The 25,267-nt window shown below is 35.3% G+C and overlaps 2 protein-coding genes and 1 long non-coding RNA gene across 3 annotated transcripts in view; 2 read left to right on the top strand and 1 right to left on the bottom strand.

Annotated features, from left to right (window-relative positions):
* LOC138124110 (limbic system-associated membrane protein-like) overlaps positions 1–11,208 on the top strand; it is a 234,664-nt gene extending 223,456 nt beyond the window's left edge. Inside the window, exons 5-8 of the mRNA XM_069039059.1 lie at positions 1,442–1,543; positions 4,279–4,387; positions 7,699–7,989; positions 10,769–11,208. Of these exons, the coding sequence (XP_068895160.1) occupies positions 1,442–1,543; positions 4,279–4,387; positions 7,699–7,989; positions 10,769–10,875 (609 nt within the window). The 3' untranslated portion in view covers positions 10,876–11,208. The remainder of the gene's footprint in view (positions 1–1,441; positions 1,544–4,278; positions 4,388–7,698; positions 7,990–10,768) is intronic.
* A 478-nt stretch (positions 11,209–11,686) lies between these two features.
* LOC138124111 (contactin-5-like) lies at positions 11,687–22,691 on the bottom strand. The gene is made up of 6 exons (XM_069039060.1): positions 21,842–22,691; positions 16,082–16,206; positions 13,996–14,100; positions 13,845–13,953; positions 13,501–13,793; positions 11,687–12,138 (listed from the first exon to the last, which is right to left on the bottom strand). Exons 1-6 carry the CDS (start codon positions 21,933–21,935, stop codon positions 12,100–12,102), a joined length of 765 nt encoding a protein of 254 aa, XP_068895161.1. The 5' UTR covers positions 21,936–22,691; the 3' UTR covers positions 11,687–12,099.
* Positions 22,692–23,911: 1,220 nt separating this feature from the next.
* Positions 23,912–24,651, top strand: LOC138123728 (uncharacterized). The gene is made up of 3 exons (XR_011156893.1): positions 23,912–24,013; positions 24,070–24,167; positions 24,214–24,651. It is a non-coding gene; the product is annotated as an uncharacterized lncRNA (long non-coding RNA).
* Positions 24,652–25,267: the final 616 nt, after the last annotated feature.

Below are 25,267 nucleotides of genomic sequence, written 5' to 3'. Positions count from 1 at the left end.
CCTGATCTAGGTAATAAAGGGTTGAGGTTACCGCTCGTTACAGGAATTGACCAATGTTATCGCAAACACATCCAGTACTAATAATTTGGAGTATAACCTAGATCCATTAATTTGATTCTAAAACTCCTAATAATACATGGTAATTACACGGTCTCGTTCAAGGATGATTTTTTTTCTTTTCGTCAATATAAACAATAAAATTAAATGAATGTAAAGAATGTTTTGATATAAATATATATTGTTCAATGGAGTAATAACGAGCGTTCAAAAAAATTTATAAATCGAGCAGGCCGTGTTCTTCTCACTCAACATAAGAAAACCAAGAAAATTCTCATTGAGTACTTCCAAAGAGATTATTTAAAAAAAAAATCACACCACTTCTTATTTACTGAATAAATGAAATTTGACACCTAGTGAAGCTACGCCATGCGATAATATAAACAGACGCAATCATCAAGCCCCTTGGCACCAAATTTTTGAACGCTCTATACTTTCAGTTCAATTATCAATCTCGACTCAATCTTCTGAACCTACTACATACATGTTTATTTGTTTTCACATAACAGTGGACTCTCGAAAGAAATCTGATAATGAGTTCTGGGTCAGGAAATATAACAGTCATAGAAAGATACAACAAATAAAGAAAAAGTTTAAGTTCCATTTAGTTGACAGTTTTATTTTGTGATATAACGTATATTACGGCACTTTTCTATCGTATGGTTATTGTGATTTAGTGTTTACAAAAATAAACACTGAAAGATGAGTGATATGATGGAAACTATTGTATCGGCTGTTAACATTTACTCCCATTTAAAAGTGCGCATGCGTCTAAAGCACTGGCTTATGGATTTAAATGTTCCTCGTTTATTAATTCATTATGTTCTCTTATCAAATATAAACTCGTGATATTATTAATAACTATCGACAATACGACTCGTGTAACCGGAGCAACACATTTAATTCGAACCACAGACTTGTAGAATCCGCAGCTCGGTTTCACTTCCAAACATCATCGATGATAATTATTTAGGTACCACCTGTTACATTACAACCGAGAATATGCAGAAAAAAATTTTGCATCACGTCTGTTCAACATGCAGCAAAATTTTACAAAATAAAAATATTAAAACATTTATTTCAGAACGGTTAGTTTTCTTTGAAGAAATAAAAAGAATAAATCACTTGGTATAATTATAGCTTGACTAAAAGCGTTCATACATTTTCCTTAATAAAACCGACTTTCTTTCCCACCATCTCTTATGACGGCATTATCCATTTAAATTGCACGGCTTTCATCCCCAATGGCAGTGTAATGATTAACTACCACTCCTATCGTTGGGGGCAAAAAGGCGAGAGCAGCACGAAAACAATAGCAATAATTCTTATAATCAAGTGCGTACTAGTGGTTTGCTCGAGTGCATGATAAATTCGAATGTTTTAGGTCTCTTGGATTAGAAGAAAGGATTATCATTTACTCACAGTCGGATTAACAACATACAGCAGTGACGAGAGGTTTCAAGCTATACATCTGCAACATTCCGGGGTGAGTAAAAAGTTTTACGGTCGACTTTGTACCTAGCTTTTCATTACTTAATCCTGAATACTTAACTGGCATAAACTTTGGATGTTTTATTCATGGCGCCCGCCTATACACCTATACGCGGAAACGTCTTGTTTCCAAATTACCCCCGACATCCTTCTCGCCCCTCCGGCGGAAATTTATTTCGCCACTTGTCACTTTAAGGCGGCTAGGCTTTTAAAAATTGTTATGATCGATGATCTAATTTAAAAACGTTTTACACTCGTGTCGTATATATTATAACATGGTGCTTTGAAGGAGCTTTAGTGACATTGCATAAGAAGGATGGTTGTATGGCCTATTCAGGTGTGTGGAGATTCGATTAAGTGGAATAACAGTCGGTTGAATGTTCGCTAGAGATAGGAGCTAGGAGGCTTCCATGCAAGAAAATAAATTGGAATTAAATAAATGCATCGGGAGCTCATCTAAGAGTGTTTAGTTGGCTTTTGTGCCCGGTCTCCCATAATGGGGAGCACGTATAAGCTTGACTTTATGGAGACTTTTTCGGTTTGGTAAAACCGGCACGTATCAAATTTAATTTACGCTCATTAAAAAAAGTTTTCTCTAGGTTCAGTTTACTCGCAAAGCTAATTTTAAAGTTAGTTTCACTTCCGGTAAATTAGATCGCCGGCACATTCGCCGTTTATCAGGTCCAAACTTTAATTTTTCCTGCTTCACTTTTTCATATTAATGTTTACGTTTCTGTTTCACTTGGCTGCAGTTTAAATTTCAGGACTATTTTTTTGAACATGAAATGTTTAATATAGACAGTTTTTAAATTAAAGTAAAACTTTTTTACGTGTTTTTCTTCGTATTTTTACGAAGCTTCGCCCTGGTGATTCTACCTTGATTTTAAAATTAATTTCATTTTTACTTGAAATTTTGAGACCAACCTCTTTGTTAGAAAATTTAACAGAGTTTACACCGTTGTCAAAGTATCTAAAACAACCTGCTAGCTACAAAAATCGATCTTTCTCTTCTCATCAAGATGATGAATGATTTGTATATTAAAACTTAATTAATTAACCATTGGTGAAAACCCCATTAAAATCTGTTCAGCAATTATTCAGTTATAAACGGACAAGTTATACTTACATACATAGTAGGAGTACAAGATATTGGAGGTCTTTATAACGTACTAATACTTTTATGAGGGTTGGAACGTTTGGGACAGCCCGTTGCTGTCGGCCGTCATAAATAACTCAAATTATTGAAGCTTCAGAAATGGGCCGTATTTAAACATTTCTTGCTGGGGGTCTTCAACGCATTTGTGCGCAACAATTTTTGCGAAATTATAAAAAATAGGTTACACCGATCAGGATTGTCATAAATGTCATTTTTGTTATTTTCAGAGTGAAACAGTTTTACAGTACTCTTTACTAAGGTAATGTACAGTTGCTGTCAAATAAAAGCGACCACTAAATTGACATTTTATGTCATCTTTGTAAATTTTGGTAATTCAGGCTTTTAAAATGAAAGTTTCTCTGGTAACCAGATACCCATACGTGTGGCACAACATAACAGTGACGGATGATGTCAATTTGAAAAATAGTTTGTTATGTTATCTCCTAGGAGATTATTTTTCAGGTGATTTAATATTTAATTCCGATTTACAATAGAAAAAATTGCTGCCCAGTTTTATTTGGCCGCAACTGTACCAAAGTATAAAGTTATTTATTTATTTGAAGTGAAGTGCGTATCCGTTACTGGTAAGTGGTAAGATTCCAGTTGTCAGATTCACATGACTCACTGTGCGGTCGGTCAGGTCAGGTCAAGTTACAAAATTTTGAGTACGGACCATCAAGCTGCAAACGTTCGGAGCGTGCCGAAGCGGCCGAAATCCGGTATTATTTACAACACCTTTACGGACAAGCCATAAACCATTGTAAGGGGCAATCGGCTTATTTTATAATGAGTTTACAATATCTTGTACTCCTACTATACATTCAAATCTTTATAGATTTTTTATAATTTGACTTTGTCAGTTACTTTTAGATTAATCTGTTAACCGTCTCGTTTTCTAAACTGCATTATTTAATAATAATCTATAACAGTGAAAGAAAAGCGGAAATTTGTAACCTGATAATTTTGACACAATACAGTATTTTACAAATTATTCTTTGTTTTCCATAGTCACTTTTTCAGAATGTGGTAAATTTGAAAGAATTATTCAATTTCAGTTTTAATAACATTTTGTCCAAACAAGGTTTCCGCGAAATGTAGATCCTTCGGTTTCAAAATAACAGACGAGTGCTTTTGTTGTTATGATTGTAGAGGATTCATTGCATCACATTAGATTCCAATCTACATACAAAACACAACGTGTATAATTGTGTTGTCCGGCTTTTACGTCTGATGGACATATAATGACATATCTGATCACGACAACATGTTAGCGCAATTCGTTCCCCTTTAAATCACGTTTTGCATCTTCAGAATGAAACATTGTCTCGAAACGCCAATATTCTGAAATGCAACTCTTTCCATCTACGTTGTCTTTTAAAGTTTCATTATCGAACCATTTACGTAGGTAAAGGGAAGTTACGCCCCAAATACCATCAAACATGTTAGAGCTATCGACTTCCGAGTGGAGTTTATTGAAATTTTAAACAGTAACTTGTTCGGTGCCTTTCCATCCTGCCCCGTAACCTATTTGTTCTACCTGAAAAGGCTCTCTGAAACGAATTTATGTTTTTCAGGACTGGACTCTACAAATCAGATATGTACAAAACAGGGACGCTGGCTTGTATGAATGCCAAGTGTCTTCGCATCCGCCCACTAGCATTTTTATTCACCTTAATGTCGTTGGTAAGTCGCCTAGTTTGTATTAATGAATAAATTATTCAAAAGTGCTGACGTGGAAGGCTTTAAGAAGATTGGAATGTATAGGAAGCCATCTAAAAAAATTGCACGTTAAAGTAATCCATGGCTTCGGTGCTCGCCTTTCACATCTTGTTTCGCTTTATTTCAGTTAATCACTCTTTACAAAAGGAGCTACCTGAAGTTCTTCCAAAGATATTTTGTAAATGGCAATTAACTAACAATTACTTTACAATCTTCTACATCCTCTTTCTCATTCTGTTATTTCTTTTTCATTCTTTCTTATTTGTAACTCGTTCCTTTTTACTTTTCTTCAGTTTCTTATTTATTTGTTTTAATTTTGCATTTCTATTTTGGTGTATGTACATAATATTTATTTCTCACAGTTTTACACCTTCTGGTACGTACTTTACCACACCCTTTCCTTATCTACTCTTCCTTAAATCTTCTCACTCTTACGTCCATCACAATATATTTTATTGTTATCTTCCAAACAAGACTTTTGTTGTATTTTGTTATTTCCTTCATATTCTTAGTATTTAGTTCAATTTATTAATATTTCTTATACAGATTTTTCTTGTTATCCAGCTCAAATATTGAAATATTGTCTTTAAATGTCTCACTCACCTGCTTCCATTGTTCTTTTCTTTTTCTTACACTTTCCTTCGTTCGAAATAATTTTATTCTTTATTTCTCTCTATTTAGTTAAGTTTTTCATTTCTAGATTTATAGAGTAATATCATCTAATATAAAATTGCACTGGAAAAAGAAGGATTATTTTTATTTAGAACTCTTCTTCTCTTAGAAATAAATACTTTTCTAATCGCTCTTCAACAAAGTTATGCATTATGAATATTTTATAATATGTATGTTGAAAAGAAAATGCATAAGAAACAATTCATGCAAGAGAAACAATCACTTCCAGGAAAAATCTTCAAGAAGTTGTCTTAAAAATGGTCGTGTGATTTCCATACCAAATGGAAAACAAAAATAACACTGTGAAACATAGAAAATATTTTTTTTCTTCTTTTGACACACTTTTAACGAGAAACACAAACAATATTCCTACAGACTAATCTTAACTAACAATAGAACCCTTGAGCACTATTACAGTAATTAATGGTTGCCGTTTATAGACTAAATCTGAGGGCAAAGCGTGTACATGCCTAAACATTACAAGTACAGTACAATGTGGTGTGCGGCTTGTTATAATTAGTTTTGAGAGAGGTTTAAAAGAAATTAAAAGCAAATAAATTTGAATTAGTGCAGATATTACACGTTGATTTGTTTCGAAATGTTTACCTTTTAACTCGGAAATGACAACGTAATCAAAAGATAACATATCTTACTCTGAAATTAATCACGGAACAATTTGTAAGAAACAATGACAAATTGCACCCATAAGAATATGAAAATTCTGCAATTGTGTTATCGAGCAACGTTCAAAATTTTCTGCTACATCTCTGCAACAAATAATTCGTTACTACTTCAAAGAAAGAGTGTTTCAAAAAGTAATCACCAAATTGATCCAGCATGTACAAAAATACAAGTCTTAATGATTCTTTTTGTGATAAGTGTCGTATGACATTATAATTAAGCAGAAAAAGTATTATTGTAAGAGAACACTTGGGAATTAGATCACACCAAATTGGATTAGAAGATACCGCAATGTAACGTTAGAGGGTAATGACCAGAAACGAGAAAGATAACTCAATTACAAAATAACTAACATTGATTTTGAAGTGAACCTATTTGTGAAGCCCATTGTCATATTTTATGGAGGGGTAGCTGTTGTGAATTTTTTTAAAAGAATTATTTTAGTGTTGTTACGACTACCATATGGTGAAAAAAATCACAGATACCTATGAAAAACAAAACTGAAGATCTTAGCTTAATTCATGTAATTTTCATGTGCATAACTGTTAGAGGTGTTGAATTCTCTCATGGGCTGTGACCTTGGAAATATCTGTGCGAGGGCGGAGCGATATATCAGTGAAAAATCTGTAAACGAAAATTGAAAACGTCGACTATATACTTTCAAATTCAAATACCTACAATAGACGAGAGAGAGACGAAACTAACGTAACGAATGACGATGTTTTCCGGTCGGTTTGTAGCACCTATTATACTTGAAACTGATATTCGTCGTTTGCGCAGATATGACTCATAGCCCACGAGAGAATCCAACACCTATACTAGAGTCAAGTGACCTTCACAAAGCATACATTTTTTAGTGTCTAAAGAAAAAACCATCTTGTGAAAATTATAATGACATTTCAAATAGGAATTTAGCTAAGACACTGAATTGTTTTTCATGGGTAACTTGGATGACTTTTTTGTTTGATCATACCGATGTTAACGAGCTTTCAGTAAAACTTGTGGTCAAGCAAGCCATGGTTTTCTCTTTATTTTATAAACATAAGTCGCTTTTTAATAGGCGTCTTTAACTTGTCAAATACGTAACCTCACTTTAATTATTATTTTATTGAACATTAAAATATATGATATTCTCCGATTATTTTCATTTTTTTCGTCCCTTTGCGTTTCTACACAGCGACGCCAATACCATCGTTTTTAAATGGCAACCCCTAGTTTGTGTTGCAGGCTTGGATAGATTGTTAAATTCTGATTTATACTCATGTACTACATATGACCTTTGCACCCATGTTTTCTGATATATTTGTTAATGAGGAAGTCACGTTGCTGAATTTCGATTTTTTTTTATTTAATATGTTTAAACACTAATAATTAAAAGTGAAACGGTTAAATTGGCATTTAAATTAGCAACTGTTTTGACAGAATTCCAGGTAGATGACGTTATTTTATTGCAACAAATGCATCTAGCCTGAAGCTTCCAATTAGTATCTTTTTGAAAGGTAATGGCTGGAACTAAAATGAAAGCTTCGGTTTAACGCTAGAATTACCATTAAATTATGAGTAACAGCATCCGATAATACAACCAATAAGCTGGTCAACAAAATTGTAATAAACTAGTGATTCTGCGATTTGTGTTGTAAAATATCAATTTCAAACTACAAACGTACTTTGCTCTTCAGAATGGTAATAGGCGTAGAATTTATATAACCGGTGATAAATATTTTCCGTTGAATGTTCTGAATGTTCTCGTTTAAAAGCCTGCGTAAGTCACACTTGTTACATCTGCTTTCAGGTAAAAGGAAATTTTCTTTTGTAGTTTTCGGTCCGTTAAATGTTGAGCAGTTCATTTTTGACAAAAAATGATATGGAATTGTTTCCCGTAACCCAATCCGGCAGTCACTCAAACAAATATCCCGTTTCAGAGGCACGCGCAGAAATTCAGGGACCCTCTGAAAAATACCTGAAACCCGGCTCAGGTTTACGTCTCCAGTGCAACGTGTTACAAAGCACCGAATTGCCAACGTATGTGTTCTGGTATCACAACAATCGCATGATCAACTACGACGTCGACCGGGGAATCAACGTCACGACTACCCTCTCGGAGAAGACCAGCGTCCTCACCATTACCAGTGCTGCGACACACCATTCTGGAAACTACTCTTGTGTTCCTAGCAACGCTCAGTCGGCGAGCACATACGTTCACATACTAAACGGTAACACCATCATCTTTGTCACTGTAATAATTAATTGTTGTTGTTATTAACCATTCCCACCATTGACCCGGCAGCTAATCGGCATTCAGGCTGAGCTCGTCATCACTGATGTAACTACCAAATAGATAATTACGTGAAGCGTGACAGCAATTAGTATTATCATTACAAAAAAGGAGGCACGGCATTAAGGCCGGATTTATTAATTGATACCGATATTTCTATCAAATAATGATCATTCTTTTGCAAGCACAAATTTTTATATAATTTGCTATACGTTCACATTTTTAAAACTACATTTTAAAAGATTAGGATGGCCAAAACGAAAATGAAAAGCGTGTCGTCGCCTCGACGACTTTTTAAAAATATTTAGCTTAATTAAAAGACACTAAATGTAGGGACGGTCTAGTGCATGGTTTCTTAGTTGAGGCCCGGCGCACAGCACTTAAGAGCCACCCCGTAAATAGTAAAGGGACCTGAAAATATAATAGTTTATATTCTAAAGATTAGACCGTAGAGAAATTTAAGTTACTGTGGGATTGTGCTTTCAAAATAGTTAGTTTCGGCTGGATTAATTTCAATTTGAAATCTTATTATTTTATTTTTCTACTTCTTTCTCTAAAGTGTCACATTTTGCACTGACAAATAGTGTATAAAACGTCACTTTAAAAACGATTGTTCATTAGTCACAACTTGATGTTTTCGGCGTTTCTTTAAACACGGCTTGCATTTTTTGGACATGTTTAGCTCTAGATCAAGTTGGTATTTTGACGTTTATCAGTTTTGCATGCGGCGTGAAAGAAAACGTCATTGCAGTGAAATAATTCGTTGTATTTTTCAAATATGGACCTGAAGCCACCAACAATTTGTATCCTGAGAAATATACAGGATGATTCTGAAATAAGTTTGGAAAAAAACTCGGTAAATGGTGATAACGAGAAGTAGTCATAGACAAAAAAAAAATCTTACAAAAGTTTTTTCGTTTTCGAGATAAAAATGATTGAAAAATTGGTCAAAATTGCTAGTACGCTGCTGAGTTAAAGAAAGGTGATTACCTGATTATTTTGGTAGTTTAGCAACAATAATAATCAAAGGTAAAAGGTGCCCATTAGTCACAAACTCCTCTCGATAATTTCCATAGAAACATTTACAAAGCAGTGTGCTTGCACCTACGAATTTTTTTGGAGTTGATGTAACAACGGTTGCTAATGAAGTGAAGAAATTCGGACAAATTTTCCCTATTCATAGGCGTTGAAAATACAAGAATATAGGGTAATTTCCATCCTTTTGATTTCACCTCCAAAAGTCATTTACGCAGAATTAATTTTTGTGAAGGATACTCCACATTTTTTTTCCAAACTTATTTCAGAATCACCCTGTATATACTCATATTTGGTATATTCATTTAGTATGGATGTTTAAATTAACGTTTAATAAAAACGTTGCTTGTTTCGTTTGTGTGTTCCATTTGTTAATTTGGTCGTAGAAAAAGTATAGTATTCAACTCGTTTATAAACTTCTCTAGACACTTGTTTATTAAACAATCGCTCCGCTACGCTTCGCTCGTGGCTAACATAAAACTCGTGTCTAAAGTGCCGTTTATAAATCTTGTTGCATAATATACTATTATGTACCAGCTTTTACCTGCGGCTTAAAATTAAATCAAAAAATCAAAGTAAAAATTTATAAAATTACAAATCTTAGTTGGATAAATCTACAGTGCGTTTTTTTTAAGACTGGCCATAGGGTTTTACGTGCTAATTTTTCAACCCCCTGTTAACTTTTATTTTGGGAAAATTACAAAACCTAGAGCTGTTTTTAGATTAAACAATAGTATTATCTAGTCATTTACTTCATTTTGTAATATGTACCTAAATGGTTGTAATAGACAATTTACAAATAAAATGTTATTAGCAAAAAATAGTGTTACATTTAATAACGATAGATTCATTATTTATGTTATAACAAGGTTCTTTACCAAAATAAAAATTAAATGAAATGTACAAAATGGCCTCCAGAGGCAGTTAAGCAATCACACAATCAATTACATATCAAAATTACAAATGTCAGGTGAAATTCTAGCCTACTGAAAATTTAAAATTGGTGCAAACGGAATTCAAAAAACCTCTTCTTGCTAGCTTATTCCTTGCTTCTAGTTATTAAATTGAAATTGTTTCAATACATTATCATATCTCACAACTTTACTACAAAACTGGGTTGAATATTTTCATGAGGACAAAAGTTAACGGGGGTTTGAAAAATTAGCATATAAAACCCTATGGCCAGTCTTAAAAAAAACTCACTGTATACCAATACAATCATTCGTGTGTATGTTTGTACGTTCCGAATAAACTCTAGAACCATTGAACCGATTTTTAAAATTCTTTCAGTGTTAAATAGCTTGATTTTTCAGGAGTAAACTAAGCTATGTACCATCATGCTGTGACGTGAGGAATTAAAAATTTGAGCAGTCAAGTAAAATATTGAAGACTACGGCGCGTTATTTAGCATTATAGCAACGTTTGCTGTCAAGAAATTTCAAAACCAACAAAATATTACCGTCAAGAATCACTTGAAGACAGATAACACAACATGAAGTACCGTTTTGTTGTATTAAGTACTGTTGAGACTTGAAAGGAGATGAACAGATGTATGAATAATCTTACATTGTTCACTTAACCCCTCCATGCAATCTTCACGTTCTATAGAAATTAATACAGAGAAATTATAACCACCCAGCAACAAATGAAATTTTAAAATGTTAATGTTCTAAAATTTCCAGGCGAAAACCCGGCGGCAATGCAGCACGGAGCCAGAGGACTCTCCTGGCTACAGTGCAGTCCCTCATCCTGGCTCCTCGTCCTGACCATAGTCAACATGATGTGCTAGTTGCCACTGACATCAGGTCTTGGCTTCGAGGACCTATGAAGTTACACCAACAATAATTGTTCGACGTAAATTTAGGCAAGAGAAGAGCGACACAACTCACAAACTTTAAGTGTGACTACAGGAAGGAATGAATTAGTGATAAATTTAAAATGTTATAATTAAAAGATTTCATTAAAACAAGCCAAAAGGGCACCTTTTCTATAATTTGGACAGTGGGAGGACCAGCAATTTTTTAATTATTTTAAAAACTGCCAGTCGCTTGTTTTGTAACGAGTGTCCTTTAAGCTCCTATATATCCCTCGTCGAGATCAAGTGTACAGGGCGTTTCACAAACACTTTCAAAATAATTTCATCATGACCAAACTGTTCGATTTCGGTTTTGAGTCCTTTGACTGAAACGCCGCTGCCATTCGTTGTAATTATTTTTTGTTTGATGTAAGTGGCAATACGACACTACACATATATGCATATACATTTTTCCAGTGTAGTTATCTTTAAACATGTATACATTATATGATCTCAGATTTTTGAAACACTAATAAGACAACTCATAAATCTGGCTAAGACGATGTACAATTTTATATAAGAATTCATAATAGATGGTGTCTGAACAGATTCAACTTCATGATTTTCTTCCGTCTTGTCAAATGAAAGAAAAAAATTCAATTTGGTTTCTTTCAAATATTTATGTCAACATTTAAAGGCTTCTGTACATAAAAGAAACACATCATAGAGTAAAAATAATGTGTATAAATGTCACATTCCATTTATCACTTAAAATGATTGATTGTGTGATAAGTATACCTATAGATTTAAATCGATATGATATATTGAATTTTTACATCATGTTATTGATTTAGGTATGTTTGGAACCTGTTATGACTGTTATTTTATTATGTATCTAATCATTGTAAATGTAAAAAATATTTATTTAATAAAACTGTACAGTATAATAACTACTTTGTGCCTAAGGTCTCTTCACGCAAAACCCTCAATTCATACCACTTTTACTACCGCGTTTAAAACAATCTACAATACAATACAAAAATCAAATTATTTCTGAACGTCAAAAAATACAACGTAAGAAACAGCAGATTAAAACCGACGAAACAACGATAAGCGAACGGCGATCTCACTACCTCGCTTATACTCATGGGTTGTTTGTTATTGGGCAACTCTCTGGCATTACAGAACATAATTAAGAGTCTTCCCTTTCAAACAAGCTTAATTTGAAGAAAATCGATGTATCAGTTTTTGCTTTAACTGAAAACAAACAGATATACAGAAAAACAGACAAAAATTTGAGAAGCTGCAAGATGACTTCTGTGTCGCCTAAATAATCCAAATAGTTCCATATTTTGTTTAAATATACAACTAACAGACAGACACTCCAATTTTATTTTATATGTTCCTATAGATAGATAAATAAATTCTATAAATATAAAATAATTTTGATACAGGCTGTCTTGTAAAACTGCCACGCTATAACTTTGCTATTGATAACTCAATTCTCGGAAATGTTGTCATCAAAGGGTATGGTTTTTTTTATGCCATTACAATCAGAAAAAAAACTGTAACAGAATCAATAAAAAAATATAGGTTACCATTTGAAAAATAAAAGTTGCCCATTGCTCATAAATGGGTAGACGGTATAAAAATTATGTGATCACTCAGGTTTATAGTGTTTTTAGAGCCATTTCGTTTCCTGTATAACTTTTTTCATTTGGGTTGTCAATAGCAAAGTTATAGCGTGGGCCGTTTGTTATAAGACAGCCTGTATATGTAAATATTGCGCCGCAAGGTCATTATGTACTGAGGTATTTTTATAAATTTATCATTACATAACATACAGTCGCGAGCAATAAATTTTGATCGTCAAGGTCATTCTTTGACGCAATCGAAAATGCTCCAATGGAAAACAGTCGTAAATATCATAACCTATCATCATGTTATATGACATTAATTGTCATTTTTTTCTCAATTTTTTGACACTTTGTTGACGTGGGCATAATCAGGCAGGGAAATTTTTTAAATTTGTGACAATCTAACCAAATTTTGAAATGACATTGACGACCAAAATTTATTGCTCGCGACAGTACGTAATAATCTATTATGTTATGGGTATTATTATATTTGACAGATACAGTTGGTCGCAAAAAAACGGGAACTGTCAGAATAAAATTGACACATTTTTACAATTTTGTCATAGCTTGAAACCTTCTTACGAGAGATAGGTTAGAATTATGGTCAAAATTCAATGACATTTTTAAAAATTATTTGATAGGTATTGTCAACTACACAGTTAATTGACAAATGGACAAAACCAAATTTCCATTAGGAAAAAATTCCTTTCCTGTTTTTTTTCACAACCAACTGTACCACTGAACATAAAAAGTTAATGAATGAATTAATTAAAAACTTCAAAAAGAAACTTCGAAATGTCTTGTTTAGAAAAAATATCTCGTGTCTTGAGAGTCTAATCGATTGTCTTCAAATAACAAATAATTTAATAACATAAAAAATGTGCAGTTACACAAAAAATAACATTAAAATCCAAATATTTAAAACATATAAGAACATCTAAAAAAATCTACTCAGTTTAAAAACTTAACACCTTCTTCTAACCTTCGTTTGCACCGTTACCAACAAGCTCGCCATGTCTGCATTGGAAGGCACACACGAATAATTCCCAGAATGGGACAACTTGGCACTAGGAAAAATCAGTTCGCTTCCTTGCTTCCCTTCCCTTATACTCTCTCCATCATCCAAGTCATAATTAATCATTCTATTCTCTTTATACCAGAAGATATACGTCGGTGACTCAATAGTATTCTCCAAATAGCAACTGAGCCGAAGAGTAGTTCCCACTTCGACCTCCCGGCAACCGTCTCCGCTGTCTTTTATAACTGCACGTGCCTCTACGAAAAATCTAATTCACATCTTCGTCTCAAGATGAAGATGTTTCTTACGTTGTAGTCGCAAAGAGACGAACATGCTGGCCACAAAGTCGCCTTCGAGTCGACATTCGTACAAACCTGCGTCGCTTGGTTTTGTGTATCTGATACGTAATATCCAGTGCTAAAAAAAATTTATTGGAAGTTTCCTTAGATCGGAACTTACATGAGTGTTTTCGTCCTTTGGTTTCGCCTGGAAGCGCTTGTCTCGTGCGTTTGTTTTATAGTTTGTTGTCAAGAGGGTGCTCGTATTCACATTCCACCACGATATCTAGCGCATAATAAAATTAAAGTGTCAGAAAAATAACATTGGATATATATTATCTCTTTTATTTTGTATGTCTTTAGAAAGTAATGTTACATCCAGATAAAATTATTTATGACACTATATACGAGGGTGGTTCGTCATTTATTGTCCTTGATAAGAAAGAGATTGATTGGCAAATGAAAAACTCTTGTGGTAAATTTTCACCTTCATATCAAATCGTTCGCTTCTCAAACCTTATGATTCTTTAATGTTTTTTATTAGGTTTTTGACGTTTTCAACACGGTAACGTCTAGGATCTAGGACCTTCCAGATTCCAAGGCGCCTACGACGACATCTACCAATAAAACGATTATTGTGCATCAAGTGCCAGAACTCTTCTGATACAAAAAAGATTTATTTAGTCTGCGACTTGATTTGCCCAGATAAACGAGTCGCAATGAAATGTATAATAAAAAAAAGAAGATAGCTGTCCCACGGGTAAATATCAACACCAGGGCAGAAGAACATTCAACAAACATATAAAGCAAAGTTAGTCATTACTCATTATTAATTACAGATGGATTTCTCAAAAAAATTCTCGCTCCAACTCCCAACAGTTATATTTCTACACCGGCTGTCTATCATACCAGTCTTGAATGAGTGGCTCCAGGCAAAAAAAAAGATTACAAAACAAAAACACTTTAGCATCGTTCTACATGTACCTAAGTGTTCTAGGTAACACTCATAAAAAATAAATTGTTTGAATTTTCTAGTTGTTCGCTTTTGTCAGAAACAAAGAACGATGAACCACCCTCGAAATCTATGAGAAAATTTGCTTTCGACAATAATATTTAAGAAATAGTTACCTACCTAATGACGATATTCACAGACAATTAAACTATAGTAAGACTGTCAAAAGGGATTACATTTTTGGTGACGCGCTCAAGTGGCGCTGCCCGAGCGTTAGGCCAAACTAATGTATAACAAGTTGCATATCTGACTAGTTTTTGTATACCTAGTTGCCTATTTTTTTTTCAATTTGATTTAAATTGATACTTATCTAAAAAAAATAAAAACGACTAATTAAGTATTAAACATTTTAATACAAATTCTAACATATACAACAAATTAGTAGTTCATTAAACGAGTTTGTGTGTAAATTGGGATTTTTTGGGCATGAGTGGCCTAGTTTAAAAGGCCTTGCATTCAAGTACTTGCAACACACTAGAAGATTTTGTTGGGTGTCTATTTTGGGCCTTGGGCATAACAAGAAGGATTAGATTCTCTACAGTGGGATTTTCAGCAATCGTTGATTTTTCAATTTGTACAGCTGATCTAACATTGTTTACGGAAGTTTGTTTGTCTTCATGAAGAAAAATCGACGGCAGAACGTATTTATGGAGTTTTGCTTTTTGAGTAAAGAAATTGTTGCTAAAATGTTTCTCGCAAATAAAAGCATTATCTGTTTTGAAGGGTGGTGCAACATTTACCTAAAGCTTCTATCCATCGTTTCCTTTGTTCTTCTAATTTTTGAAATTTAAAATGTTTATTTTTTATCGCCGATCTTGTTTACAAAGCATTTATGTTTAATTTTTCCCATATCCAAATAAATAAAATAAAAATTGCGATCTGAAAAACCATATTTCGTACTTTTTCAAAAAGAAAAAGATAACTCACCAAATAAAAAGATAACGAAAAATTATCTCAAGATACTGCTTTGGAGTAACTTATTTTGTAGAACAATTTATAAAATTTATTGACTAAACCTTGACAGAAATTAGAAAATTCAAAATTACTGATGAGTGATGACATTATTAATTAATATTCAAATCAACCTTCTTTTTAAACGGAACTTCCCGATCGGATTAACGAGTAAATTCGGTAATTTAGTTTGGCCTAACGCTAGAGCAGCGCTAGTGTTGTCAGTGTCTCCCATGTTTTATACGGGATACGGGTTTTGAAAGTCTTAATTCTGTTGATGGTCTGTGACGAGATTGATACTTACATTGAGATTTGCATTTGAATATTTTATAAAACAAGGCAGTTCGGCGTTTGATCCTAATTGAGCAAGTTCAACCGTGTTGTTTTCACTTTCAAAGATATTAAATGGTGTTCTTTTATATATATTCGCTGAAACAAAACAAAGTGTAAACAAATTTTTTTACAACTGTATATTTTACTATTTTTGGTGCTTAAAGGTAGCCATACACGAGCAGGATTTCCTTGGGGATTTCCTCTACCGAAGCTAATTCACGTATATCTTACTACAAAATGGAGTACTCTCCAGACTACCATTTTCTCATAAAGAAATTTTGTTAACATCGAAATGAATAAAAATATAGAAGGATGAAACCTGTTGCATATGGCGGATGAGATTAAAGATTTCAGTCCAATTTTTGTTAACTCTACAAATGATGTTTAGTTTAATGTATAAAACGTCTTTCTCAATGGACCGTTTATAAATCACTTCTCTATCAATAGTTTCCCAAATACAACGGGAGCGGACGAGGCGAATTGTCTCCCAGAACGGCACAGGTAGTTTTACCAAGAGGTGAGTTGTCTCCCAACAAGAGGCGAATTGTCTCCCACTCAAATTAACCCTATGCGCTGATAATCTTCGTATTTCTAAGTGAAGATATTAAGTGTTTTTTCCAAATTTAATGCAAGTTTCTTTGTTTCGCTAACAAATATTTTTCTATTTATAGATAATCGATATCCTCATTAATTTTCAAAAAGACACTTCCGAGTATATCAAACAAAAATTAATAAACATAAAAATAGTAATGGAAGTTATAGTTTCTTTGATTTTGTGAAAAAGATGTCCTATTATTTCCGTTATAATGTACAAATAAATATTATTTAAAAATATTTGGAGTACCTACATTTTTATATGTATATTTGTATTCTTGAAGTTGTATTTTTTTCATTATAATTATAACTTTGAATTATACAGCCCGTTTTCTAGAATTTTTATTTGTTTGTTCCTCCTTAAAATCTATCTATCAGCTATTTCAATGAATCCAACTGCAATTAGTGTACCTAGTCGTAATCCTAATGCCTTTACCTGAAGCACGGGAGACAACTCGCCTCTAACCCTTTTGCAAGACTTAGGAAAAAAGGATTAACGGGAGACAACTCGCATATGCCCAACGGGAGACATTTTGAATATTTATTATAATTGTAAAAGAGAAAACTGCCTTTTATGTCACCTTGGAGGCTTATTGGGTGGAAAACTTTCACATTTGTTAACTCATCTCTATAATTTTTTTCTCAAAAAAGCTAATGAAACACTGTTCTAAATCAACGGAATTTTTTTTTTTTTTTTTGTCTTTAACATAACACCATTCCATATTAATTTGTAGAATAATAATATAATATAATATAATCTTCTAAAACATTCATTTCTACTTAGATAACATTGCTATCAAACATCGGTGTTCTCACACCAACACAAAACAAGTTGGTGTTGTTGATTGCCTACCTACATTCTAACTTATAAATCCAAATATTGTTTTATTATTATTTTACACAAATAGAGCTAAAGTCAAACGAAACATGACAGGACGGAGCTTAGGATGCACGCTCTCCAATTTATCGCTGACAGGGGCGTATCATAGTCGTCAGTTTAGGGGCAAAAACTTAACCAAAACTCAATTTTCTCCATCTGATGAAAGAAATTCTACACCGAGGTCATCTACTTTTGTTGTAGAACCTCTAATACGGTAATAAAAACTATCTTCATCTTCAGAACATTCCCCCTAACACCCTCTATAGCGTAAACAAAAGAAAATTTTTGACTCCGCCACTGTCATATAACTCATATAGGTACATAAGCTGGATTCAACTGATCTACATTCGTCTTCTGCGCAAACCACGTGATGTCATGTTTCGTTTTGACTTTACCTCTAATAATAAACCGTTGAAACCGTTGTTATAGACATATTTTTCTTGTTTTTAAAATGAAATTCGCATATTGTGATAACTCATCAAGTCAATGACTCTATCATTACAGGTCGACCAAAACAACTTGGCGAGTGACGCAGTGGACTGAAATCCCTCCCACTAGCGGAGCGCACTTGTTCGTTGGGTCTGGAAGTGTTTAGATCGTGTACAAACGGGCGAAAATCAGCGCTTCAAGCTTCAAGTGAACAGAATGTCCGGGCTGTTTTGAGCAGATTTGCTTCATTGAGTGTACCGTACCTACAACCATAGCCATATCCTTGTCTTACAGAGACTCGCTCGTTTCCTCTTGTGCGCATCTCATCCGCCAAGCTATTCTGGTCAAGCTGTACATAGTGATGTAAAAATGAAACATTGGAGTAGTCTTATTTATCTAACAAATCTAATGCTTAAACTTGTGTAACCTATCACGGTAGGAAAAAAAAGCAAATATGAGCCAACATTTTAGCAAGAATACACATAAGTATTTTACAAAATGTACAACTGACTGTTAAAAGACAATCACTTAGTACATAATACATTTCTAAAGTTAACCTGTTTTTTTATTTAAAAAACATAAAATATGGTTAGCTGTTTTTAGCTGTGTTTCGTAAATTTTGAGATCAACGTCATTCACTTGGTTAAATGAAATTGTGGCGACCTCTATCGACGCACCATAACATGTTATAGAGGTCAGTGCATCAGGGGGAGCCAACCGAAGGGATAAAAGACGTCGCATCCCTTAGACTCGCTCTCTCGCCGATCAACTTCAACCACGGCACCACCAACCACGCCGTTCACCATTTTGTCATCGCCTCATTCATTCCGGACCAACAAAGTACTCCACAATTGGTGACCCCGACGTTCCGGAAGACCACGAGGCAACAACTTCCACCCCCGACAATCCGGAAGACCACGAGGCAACAAACTTCTGACCCCCGACGATCCGGAGCAAACAATCAGCACCAAGTGCACCCCACAAGTTGGTGAGTACATCAGACAATGGCACCGGTCGGCGAAGAGCAAACCAACACGTGCGACCGCTGGAGACGGCTTCCACTCGACCACGAGCCCTCATCGTGGCAGTGAACTCCACGTTTCGGTGAGTCGGAAGTGGAGTTACCCGAGTCACCGAATCTCAACAAACAGGATGCAAGCCTCCGCCAGACAAATCGCTACGACCACCACAGCGACGGGAACGACATCGTCGACCTCACCGACCATCGTACCCACCGCTCATCACAAACGCAGAGCACGCGCTCGCCACCACAATCAGCACGAGCCACGCGCTCGCCATCACAAACGGCTCGAGCAACGCGCTCGCCAACACATTCAGCACGAGCAACGCGCTCGCCAGCACATTCAGCACGAGCAACGCGCTCGCCAACACATGCAGCACGAGCAACGCGCTCGCCAACACATTTGGCACGAGCCACGTGCTAGCCAAACCAAGCAACCATCGCCTCGGCACATCAACTGCAACCCACATGGACGCCGACATCAAGCTGTGTCTACGACCGCGAGCACCACGCTGTGTACACCGCGACCAGACACCTTCATCTTCCCCACATGCTGGAATCCAGTCCATCGCAGACGCCAGGTACAAACGCACCAAACTCTGAGAACGCTCCCGCTGACGCCGTGTCATGCTCCGGAAGCATCTCCTTGGCCATCGACTTTCGCGCCCGCAACATCGAGCAAGAAGCCGACGACCGAGTCATCGCCAACGACAACACAACCTCATCCACGCATTCGCGCCATTACTAAGTTTGTTTCAGATCGCTTCGTATGGCCGAATCACAGCAACATCGACGCAACCTCCGTCGCATCAACCTTGACAGCTCGCTGCATCTCCGGGTTCGGCACGTCCCTCCGTCTCGCAACAAGCAGGGCCTGAACCACTTCGCACACGCGGGTTCGGCACGTCCCTCCGCTTCGTCAACGACCAGGGCCTGAACCATTTCGCAGACGCCTGCCAACAAAACCATCAACACCTGGTTCGGCACGTCCCTCCGTCTCGCAACAAGCAGGGCCTGAACCACTTCGCACACGCGGGTTCGGCATGTCCCTCAGCTTCGTCAACGACCAGGGCCTGAACCACTTCGCACACGCCTGCCAACGAAATCCTCAATCTGCTTTCGTGACTGCGTCCCCTCACGATGCAGCCGTCGCGACGCTCAACTTCACATCTTCGAGAGAACGCAGCCACTGAGGGGGGAGTACTGTGGCGACCTCTATCGACGCACCATAACATGTTATAGAGGTCAGTGCATCAGGGGGAGCCAACCGAAGGGATAAAAGACGTCGCATCCCTTAGACTCGCTCTCTCGCCGATCAACTTCAACCACGGCACCACCAACCACGCCGTTCACCATTTTGTCATCGCCTCATTCATTCCGGACCAACAAAGTACTCCACAAAATTGTGAAAAAACGAGGAGTTTTTGGGAAAATGTCTGCATAAACGCGCAACGACAGAAGCATTTTTATTACATTGGTCATAAATCAAAATCTTGTCTATTTTCTCATCATTCGAATACATTTTAATCGTCGAATTTTAACTTTTTCGTAAATGTCAGTTGTGACAAATAAAATTATTAGAAGCAAAGCCATTCATTAGGTGCGTTTTATTGCCGCCTATCATTCATCTGCTATATAGCTCAATCCAATAGTTTTATTGCAAAAATAGTGTCAGCCGCTAGATCGTCTCTTGAGACGATAGAACGCGCTAGAAATGGAGGGGGAAATGTCATATGCACGTGATATGGTGTCCATCTTGTCAAGTCTGATCTGGTTTTGTTTTTATATTTCTTTACTTACCTTTTGTACGTTAAAGATTAAAAATTAAAAAACTGTTTTAATATTAATATGAGCGATATTTTTTGTTGATTCATGATTATCATCATGATCTTAAATAAATATAATTGGCTAGATACATCACGATCTGCCAAATGTCTATCCTGTTACCAACAAATGGTTTTGTGCGAAATGTCATTTTTAACCTATCCTATGATAGAAGATAGGCAATAAAACGCACCTATTGAATTCATAATTTCATTTTTAAATTATAGGATATTTAAAATAGCCACGTTTACTTTGGAAATGTATTGTGGGTTGCATGCATTTTCAATTCCGCCGGGCTCATTATCACTCGTAAAATATCCTGTATTATATGTATAATTTGTAAGGGAAGGGTAGCTATTGATATTTATTTTAGGCCTAAGTTGAGGACAAGCGTCTGCGATCGGTGAAATTGAAAACTTTATGTGAGCGACAAGAAAATTTATTTTAGTCATCTTAGAGTAAATATATGTATCTATAAATGAAGGTAAATTTCTGTAAAATTCAAAATACATATTTCGAAAATTCAAAACAAGAGTGCGCGTTTCATTCTGGTAAAATTATGTTGCTATGCACACGGTCCCTTACTCACTTTATTTGAAGCAATTTTTCTATTCGGATCAGGTTCCAAATTTACCTTCCGGAACAATACAGTAAACCCTAGTTGTGACAAAAGCGTCGAACCCCACACGTCTTAAAGCTCAGTTTACATGTGCCGCATTGGCATTCCATTTGTAATCAACCGGGGCCAGTGGTACATACATGAAATGAAAAATATTTTATTCATAATGCACTCTTTGTTCCTATCTGGTATTAATTATTAAATCATAGATTTCACAGAAAACCATCGTTTACAAGCACTCCACGATATCCAAGATGATAACAATTACGGTTCACGAGCGGAACACGGCCTACTCATGTTCCCCCTTGGGGTCCACATTGTCTAACGTAATAAGCGATTATTATCAAAGAAATTACAAGCTCACCTGGCCTCTTAGCCGCGCATCTTCCATTTTTATCGTGCAAATTCACTAGAAATATCGCCAAGATGATGCCGAAAAATAAACAAAAGTGTCTCATTTTATTCGCCGGTCTAGATCTTGAACGCAGATTTTCAAATATTAAAATTCATTCATATCGAGTTATCTCCTGCCCTTGTGTTTACTTGTTTGTGTAGAGACCTGAGAAAGTGACAGGATTGTTGGGGCTACACCCCACCATAAATACTTGATAAGGAAGAACATCGAAGTGTTGTTAAAGGGAATCGATAAAAAACGAACGTAAATTTGATAATTGGACTTTTAGTGCTCTGTTATTACTTAATTGCCATTCCTCACATTTACTGTTGAGTTTTATTGAAGTTTACATCACGGACAATTAAATTTCGTTACTCCAATAAGCATTTTATTGTCCAATCAATGAACGGGATGTCGTATACTGTATACCTACAGATGTTCCATTAGTTTCTTATAATTAATTGCAACACTGTAATTGTATATTACGTGTAAAAGTGGTACTGGCAGAATCTTTATTCAGGTCAAGACATGAAAAGTTAGGTCGTCGGATCACTTGATTTTGTAGTTTCAAGGGGTGTCAGTTTGATGGTCGTGATCGACACATTGACAGAGTGTAGTGTGTTTTTACAAGTACCTATGTAACACGTTCGACGATGGTGCTACTTCGCTCAGTAGCGTCCAAAAAGTTGAAATTAATTAAATATCATCTTTAGTAAAGCTCTATTTTTGTAATTCTCCCCCGCAGTTATGTTTTTGCACAGTCGCTAGTGACAACGACAACACTCTGATTTAGAAGACTCGCTGTGTCGTTCTTTCGTGGGCGAGGTCTACCCACAATGTAATTAAAACAAAACATGTAATATCATCAATAAACAAAACCAGTTTCAGTTTTCAGTTTGGTGTGGTTGTAAGTAAATCATTAATGTACAGTTAGGCCACCTAAAATTAAATAGATGTGTTATGTGACACATTTTTGGACAAGTAAAATTAATGTACGAAGGAGACACGCATGGCTATTTCAGTGTAGGTACGCATCTTCAACCCGTGAAAGGTGAAACAAAAGTGAGTCTCGACCTTCAATGGTTCCTATAAAATCTACACGACCAGATTCTGCATAATTTCGCTGTCTAAACATGGGGTTACCATTGTAACGGTGTAAAACATTTGATTCACGATGACGCTTTGTGTCACGTGTATGTGCTCGTATTTACTGCTCGTACGAAAAAATATTGATAAACTAGCTATAGTCCGTTTTTTTTTATAATCAATTGTCAGTGTCAAAATACAAAAAAAGACCAAACTCTATATTAAAAGTCATTGACATTTGGTCTAGTGTTTAATTTAAACTAGAGGTCGCCCAGCGGTCGAAATTCGAGCGTTTTTATTAAATTTTTAAGTTTGAACGTTACTGAGATTTTTTTTTAATCAAAGAGTATACCGGGACATTTTTTTAACTCTGAACATAGTCCATACTTATTCCCTATGTTCAATTTTAAAAAACACAGATCAATGCATTGTGAGTTGCTATGTAACCAACTATACCGAACACCAGAGATTTTGAAATAATGTTAAAAATTGTTCCGATTGATGGAATTGGTCTACCATGTGTTGCATTGGAAATGTCACGCACATTTCTAATGCTCTGATTGGCATTGAATAACTGTATTATGTGTATTTCTTCTTCAAACAACTTGACCATTTTGTTAAACTGTCAAGTACGTATTTTCGTTACCTTGGTTACGTGATTACATACATGCATTGACCTGTGCTTTTTAAAACTGAACATAGGGAATAAGTGTGGGCTATGTTCAATGTTAAAAAAATGTCCTGGTATGTACTATGGCGGACAAAAAATTTTGAACGATCAAATTTTGGCATATCAAAAAATGTAAGCCACAGACAATTAAACTATAGTAAGACACTTCAATCCCATATAATAATGTTGGAATCATATATTGGAATAGCTTCGACGGTGCTGCTCCGCACGCAGTTGGCCAAAACACTCCGTCGTATTTATTCGTAAAATTTCGACTATTACCGTTGTATTTAAAACAGTCAAAAAATATTTGTCAAATGTTACACTTTTCTGAGAAAAATAAAAATGTACTTTTTAAAGATATAAGACTTTCTGTGAATAAAAAGGTAGGAATTAGTGCCATTTATTAAATGAAAGTAATTACAATAGGCAACGTTTTCAGTATTGAGAAATTGTCAATAAGAAAACAATAAAGAAAGGAAAAAAATAACATTTTCTACTTTTTGGGCAATTTGTGAATCTGCTACGTAATTTATAAAGGTAAAAACTTAAGTGATGAAACTTCTTAATAAAGTTATACTTTCAGTTTCAATTCAAGACAAAAAGAAACCAAACAATAGTGTGTGCCCCCGGTACCTATTCTTTTAAGGAGCATGACAAGTTAAAATTGAAACTAAAATACACAGTGGGCCGAAAAAAACGGTACAAATTTTGTTCGTTCATATCTTCCTGAGTTATTAAGTTTTTTAAATGATTAATATACCAGTGAAAAACCCAATATTTATAGAAAAGATGAAGGCCTCTTGCTGTGCAGAGATAGTCCTAACTCAAAAGTTGTGCGTCATAACATGAAGACATGCAAAAATTCTGGTTTTGAAGATTACCTATCTCAATTATGAGTTTCCAGATATGGTTCAATATGCCCTCCATTTTTATTAGCTATCATTTGTAATCGTCTTTGTCCGTCCCCAATTGCAGAAGCTATATGCATATTTGTCTCTGAGGTAGCTGATTCCAGCATTCCATTAATCGTTCAGGAGCCTTCAGCTCAAGGTATAGTGGAACCAGAAATATAGTGTTTTTATGAGGGATGGAGTACATTAACTTGAGAGGGTCAGTTATGGCAGGGCAATAAACTTCTGGCATTCGTCGCGCGACTGGGCTCTATACCTACCTTTGTCGCCGATGGTCCATTTTCAGACGGCTCAAAAACATCTGTCATAGAAGATTTATAACTCTCTTCAAGTTGGTAATAAAAGTGACCCCAAAATTGTAAAAGAAATTATCGACCAGAGTCCATAAAAACACTATATTTCTGGTTCCACTATATATGAGTGTTTCTGCCGCTCGGTGCGATGTTGATGTTGCTCCATCTATCACTAGTGAAGACGATTGCAAATGGTAGCTAATAAAAATGGGGAGCATATTGAACCATATCTGTAAAACTTATAATTGAGAGGATTTTTGCAGGACGTAAGAAGAGAATTTAAAAAAAAATCGTCAAAGACATGTTACTTACGAAGAAAATGGGGATTTTCAGAATATTTAATTTTAGTTTTGGTTCTAGTTTTTTATTTAATTCATTTATTGTTAATTTTTCTTATAATTAATAAAAGGTTGTGCATTTTAAAGACATTTTA

This window comes from Tenebrio molitor, chromosome 2 (assembly GCF_963966145.1).
Source record: "Tenebrio molitor chromosome 2, icTenMoli1.1, whole genome shotgun sequence".
NCBI lineage: Eukaryota > Metazoa > Arthropoda > Insecta > Coleoptera > Tenebrionidae > Tenebrio > Tenebrio molitor.
The sequence above is the reverse complement of the archived record's forward strand: the minus strand, read 5'-3'. Positions and strand labels throughout refer to the sequence as shown.